The sequence below is a fragment of the Miscanthus floridulus genome, chromosome 8 (genome assembly GCF_019320115.1).
Source record: "Miscanthus floridulus cultivar M001 chromosome 8, ASM1932011v1, whole genome shotgun sequence".
Taxonomy (NCBI): domain Eukaryota; kingdom Viridiplantae; phylum Streptophyta; class Magnoliopsida; order Poales; family Poaceae; genus Miscanthus; species Miscanthus floridulus.
Genome location: NC_089587.1, coordinates 10,586,387 through 10,592,546, shown reverse-complemented (window position 1 = coordinate 10,592,546; position 6,160 = coordinate 10,586,387). Strand labels below are relative to the sequence as shown.

Below are 6,160 nucleotides of genomic sequence, written 5' to 3'. Positions count from 1 at the left end.
AAAGACGGGAAGATGGTGAGAAATCAAATAGAATTGAGCATCAAAATAAATGAAAGAAATCACTTACGTATGCTTGTTTGTATCCGGGGAGGCTACGACTGCCTTGATGGTGAGTTGGACCTTACCTCATCAGACGCTGTTCCTGCTGCCTCTCGTGCGTGTCAATAAAGTCCTGTGATAACCACTTGTCCACAATCATGGCCCAGCACTCAGGATATGATCGGCACCACCAGGGAATCACCTACAAGTCATCGAGTATTTGACATATAAGAAGAAATTGAACCTACTTAATATCAGAACGAATCTTATTCGCCTACCTCAAGGTACTGGTCCCGGGTCAGCGTAATCCGTCTTGCTTGAGGCTTGGGGAGGAACTGCCTAAGTACCGACCTATAGTAGTCTATGTGGGCTTGGACACGCCCATGGTGGTGCATCTCGGTGACGTACTTCCTACAAGCTACGGCAGCCACCCGATCCGCCTGGGCCTCAAGTCCTTCTTCGGCCTTGAAATATTTCTGCATACAAAACCAATGTATCCATTCATTATTTCAATAAAAGATTTAACCAATGAATGCGATGTATTAAGCAATATTGTGCGAGAGAGACTTACCCAAAACTCCGCCAATACTCGCTCCTGCTTGTTGCGGTAAGTGTCATCCGTGACCAGCGCGTACCTGTCCCAGTTGGAGGCCGGCTCCCGCACCACCGGCTCTTTAGACAGTTGCACAATGCCGGGGTACCATTTCCTGCACAAAACACCAAGGATGCTCGCGGGGGTGCGTGCTGGAGTACCCGACAAAACCAACCAGGCCCTACACAAGTGATTAAGAAAATTTATTAGTTTCTCTTAAGATTTCCAACATATCTTATGAAGTAGTTGTGATAACATCCATAGTTACTTACCTCTTTGCCATAGGCCGTATCACTGAGCGGTTGTGAGGAAGCGGAACCGGAGGGAGGCTCGCGGGACCTCGCTCGTAGAGAGTCCGGGTAGCGGTACCCTCTCCCTCGCCCTCGAGCGCCTCGCCTCCCTCGCCCTCGAGTGCCTCACCTCCCTCGCCCTTGAGCGCCTTGTCTCCCTCACCTGTCTGTTGACCCCTCTCGTCCTCCGACGAGGACGAGGCCGTGGCCGTCACATGCTCCTCCTCTAGCACCTTGTCACATGTCGTGGGAGGAGACCGCTGCCTCCTGTGGCGGCTGCCCCTGGTCCTCCTCTCGTCACCTCCTACGGACGCTACCCTGGACGACGACCCCTCACCTCGAAGGAGAGGGCGGTCTCTCCCATAAACCGAGGGCGTGTCATGGCGTGGACGTCTGCTCGCCATCTTTGTCCAATCACCTGCAATCACAAAGAATGAACAAGACTAATTAGTACATATATTAGAAATAGATTCAAAATATATAAACAAAACATAAATTAAAAAACCATAGTATTACATGTATTAGGAATAATCTTCATGATTGGGATCATAGGTCTCATCATCACTGTCAAAATTGTCCAAATAGGCAACACTATCCGAAGGTTCTATGTTGTCATCGTCGTCATTGCCTAGAAGTAATCGCTCAAGCATTGCTATGTCCTTGGCATTTACCACCACATCTCCATCGACCTCGTCATCAACCGTTTCGTTGTCTACTTCCATTTTGATTGCTTTGGGTAAGACTATCTCAAACGTGCCTGGTAGCCCATCTTCTTGATAGAACTGTCCATCATATGTGTTTGCGTTGAAGTTGTAATCATCATCGTTTGGGGCAGGTAGTTTACCATGTGGAGATACCTGGTGCCCAATAGCCCAACCCTTAAGATCCTCTTTGTCTTGGTTGGCGTATCGAGTATAATATACTTGCATGGCCTGTTGAGCCACAATGTAGATATCTTTTCCAGGATAGATGGAATCTTCTCGAATCTCCACTAGCCCAAGATGAGGGGTTCGTCTCATTGATCAAGGATTAAACCAGTGGCATTTGAACATGACAGGTTTAAGAGGTTCGTCTCCATAAAATGAGAGTTCATAGATTTCCTCAACTCTACCATGATAGTCGAGGCCATCAGTGCCAGACGTACAAACTCCGCTGTTTGTGGTTTTTCGTTTGGGCCGAATCTGCTCGTAACTTGTTGTGTGGAAGTGATATCCGTTCACGTCATAGCCGGTAAATGACTTCACCCTAACATCATAGCCGTTTGCAACCTGTTTCAACTCGTCGCTCATGGACGAATTGGTCTAGGCCTGCAAGGTGAATCATGATAGATCGTTATATTAATCAAACGTACGATCACCTTGGACGATCGAACGTATGAGCTAAATTGGACATTACCTTTTGTTTGAACCAAGAAATGAAATTAGGCCTCCCCGCTCCCACACCTCGCGAAACAAGGGTGTCTTGTTCATGCAAGGTAGGATCCCTTGATTGATGCCAAAATTCACGAACAAATTCCCTGTCCGAACGAGAATCAATGGGGTTGGAAGCAGAATAGTGATGGCATATTGAAATAAGTTCGTTGAGAACTTACTTGATGAACGGCTGCACCTCGGTAAGGTTATTCAACACATATAGCATGATACTGCGCCACTCTTCATTTCCTAATAACTTTGGGGTTGATCCACTTGCGCTGCCGAGTTGGCCTTGGAAAAGGCTCAGGGTCGATTCATTTTCGCCAGTATTGTAACAAGAGGGTGGATTATGATTGCTAGGAAGGTTCAGCTTGTAGTATAGCGTTGTGAAGTTTGCCACCTCCTCCCAAAGGCATGCCTCTGCAATGGAAGCCTCAATTCTGGCTTTATTTGTACATTTTTTGTGAAGAGTCTTTAGACATCTCTTGATCGGATAGCACCAACGGGCCTGCACGCCCCCCCCAAACGTGCCTCAGACGGGAGGTGCACAATCAGATGTTGCATCGGTAAGAAGAAGCCGGGTGGAAAAATCTTCTCTAGCTTACAGAGCAACACAGGTGCCGCTTTTTCCAAGTCCTGAGCGATGGTCCAAGATATCTCCTTGGCACAAAGCTGGCGGAAGAAAAAGCTCAACTCTGCCAGCACTTGCCAGACATGCTCAGGGACATAGCCTCGGACCATCGCCAGAAGAAGCCGCTCAATCCATATGTGGTAGTCATGACTCTTCATCCCGTTGACTCGTAGAGTGCCTAAGTTCGCTCCCCTGCTAATATTCACTGCATATCCATCTGGAAACATTAACATCTGCATCCATTTTAGTACCTCCCTCCTTTGATCAATCTGCAAGACGAAATTGACCTTAGGCCTTTTCCAGTTCTTATTTCGGCCACTAGGAGGCTGCATCGCTTGATTCGGTCTATCGCACAACGTCGCTAGGTCCACTCTAGCCTTAACATTGTCCTTAGACTTGTCAGTGTCCATGAGAGTTCCCCAAAGTGCCTCGGCGATATTCTTTTCAGTGTGCATTACATCAATGTTATGTGGCAGAAGAAGGTCATCGAAATAGGGGAGCCTCGTCAAGCCGGATTTATGAGTCCACATATGTTCCTCACCATATCCCACAAAACCACCTTCTTCATTGGGCACGAGAGCATCTATCTAAACACGAACCTCGGCACCAGTCGTCAAGTGCGGTTTAGGGTCTATCACTTTGACACCTTTCGTAAAGCTGTTGATGTCTTCTCTAAATTCATGGTTTAGAGGGAGGAACTGACGATGCTGGTCGAACGATGAATACTTACCACCCTTCTTCAACCAAATGAACCTCACGGCTTCCTTGCATACTGGGCATGGGAACTTCCCGTGAACACACCAGGCGACGAATAACCCATACGCCAGGAAGTCATGCAGGGAGTAGTGGTACCAAACATGCATTTTGAAGCTTGTCTTTGTAGCTCGATCGTATGTCCATACCCCCTTTTCCCAAGCGTGGATCAATTCATCAATCACAGGCTCCATGAACACACCCATATTACTCCCCGGGTGTCCAGGAATTATCAACGACAAGAATACGTTATGCCGTTGAAAGGAGATGCCAGGAGGGAGATTGAGGGGGATAACAAAAACGGGCCAGCATGTGTATGGGGCAGCCATCATTCCATAAGGATTGAACCCATCTATTGCCAGCGTGACACGTACATTATGAGCCTCAGCTGCTTTGTCACGATGTTTGTCATTGAAATACGTCCATGCTTTAGCATCAGACGGATGTACCATCTTCCTAGGATTGTACCGTTTGCCATCTTTGTGCCATGTCATCTGTTTTGTGGATTCCTCAGTCATGAATAGCCATTGGATCCTCGGTAGGAAAGGAAGGTGACGTAGCACTCTCGCGGGGATCGAAAGCTGCTTCTTCTGACCATCACTAGAGTCTACCTCTAGGTACCTGGAGGATTTACACTTTGGACAGTAATTTGCATCCTTATGTTCTTTCCTAAATAGGACGCACCCCTTCGAACAAACATATATGTTGTCATACGGCATCTTAAGCATATGAAGGAGTTTTTCTGCCTCGTACAAGTTCGTCGGCAAAGTGTGCTTCTCTGGTAGCATGGTGCCAAACACAGCCAACATCTTATCGAAGCCTTCTCGACTCAGGTTTAACTCGGCCTTCAACCCCATTACGCGTCCAATCGCATCTAGCTAAGAAATCATTGTACGCTCGTGAAGGGGTTTCTGTGCCGAGTCCAACATTTTGTAGAAGTCCTTTGCGGATTCCTCCATCTCCTCCTTCTCACATCGTTCAGCGAAGTGAGCTTGGTGGGCGTCATCTAGCATGTCTGCTACCCCGGCATCATCATCAAAAGCCTCAAGGCATGCTCTCACCACCTCCGCTCTTATATGATCTGCTTCACCATGGTAGATCCACTGCTGGTAGCTAGGCATATAACCATTGAACACAAGATGTCTACCCATGGTCTTCTCGTCTACTTTTCTCCTGTTGTCACATTTGCTGCAGGGACACCAAACTAGAGAATGTCCTCCTGCTCCTAGGCCAAATGCATGTTTCAAGAAACCATCTGTCCCCTTCACCCATTCATAGTCGTAGTCACTCCCGCTTCTCCAGCCCGTGTACATCCACTGACGGTCCTCCCTCCTTTAACATTTATAGCATCGAGTATCGTGACCATCAATTGCATCTATGCGGTGTTCCTACTGTCTAATAGGTGAGGATAGGTCCTAATCCCACCCACGGATGCGTAGATGAGGTCAGTTTCCATGCTCCGCTCCTCTCTGAGACAGAATTTCGGCAGCACCTCCCCGCTGTTCTCCCAATACACGTCCTGCAAGGGAGAGTGTGTATCCAGAGAACAACAGGGAGGTGTTGTCGAAACTCCTTCTCGGACCGGAGTGGACCATGGAAACTAACCCATCAACGCATCCACGGGCTGTCCAAAAAACATGGACAATCCGAAACAGATACGGTCGCAGATACGCAAAGATCCGCATACCTATGACCGTATCTCTTTTGGACGGGAGACGCCTAACTAGGTTATGCACGGGCTACGACAGACATGCGCAAAAAGAGGTTATTTATACCTAGGGTGTTGGTGAAGTAAGGCTAGCAGGGCAGTGGCGAATCGATGTAGTGGTGAAGCGACACAGTGACGGTAGAACCGCGACGTCGACGAAGACGATCGGGGTCCTCCGGGTCCCCTCCGACGTACTCTTCTCCTGCATAAAAAGACAATAGGTTATTTTTTGTTCAAAATTTCGGTAGCACCTCCCCTACACGGGGAGATTTCCAAAACCTACAAAAAAACGACACGATAGCCGACATTCACAACGGCACGAAGGCCGACAACCACAACGGCACGAAGGCCCTCATATCAACTTACGGCACAAAGGCCCACACAACCAAAATGGCACGAAGGCTGACAACCACAATGGCACAAAGGCCCTCATAACAACTTATGGCACGAAGGCCCACACAACCACATACGGCATGAAGGCCGACAACGAGAGTTTTACCTAGGGTTGCGATGGAGTCAGGCGTCGCGGTGTGGAGGTCACTTTCTTCTCTGGCGAGGTCGAGCGGCATTGTAGTACTCCTCTCCCCCTCTTCCCTTTCTTCTCTCCTTTTCCCCTTCTTCTCCTTCTCTTCCATGCCTCCTTATCCTATTATTCTCCTTTTACTTTCCCCTTCCTCTTCTCCTCTTCTCCTTCTCTTCTCTCCAACTTCACCCTCTACCTCCTCCCCTCCAACA

General features: G+C 48.3%; 1 protein-coding gene across 1 annotated transcript; it reads right to left on the bottom strand.

The window, feature by feature from the left end:
• Positions 1 to 237: 237 nt before the first annotated feature.
• LOC136468549 (uncharacterized) lies at positions 238 to 1,005 on the bottom strand. Its single transcript, XM_066467077.1, has 4 exons — positions 904 to 1,005; positions 611 to 812; positions 391 to 515; positions 238 to 241 (listed from the first exon to the last, which is right to left on the bottom strand). Exons 1-4 carry the CDS (start codon positions 912 to 914, stop codon positions 238 to 240), a joined length of 342 nt encoding a protein of 113 aa, XP_066323174.1. The 5' UTR covers positions 915 to 1,005.
• Between the last annotated feature and the right edge of the window lie 5,155 nt (positions 1,006 to 6,160).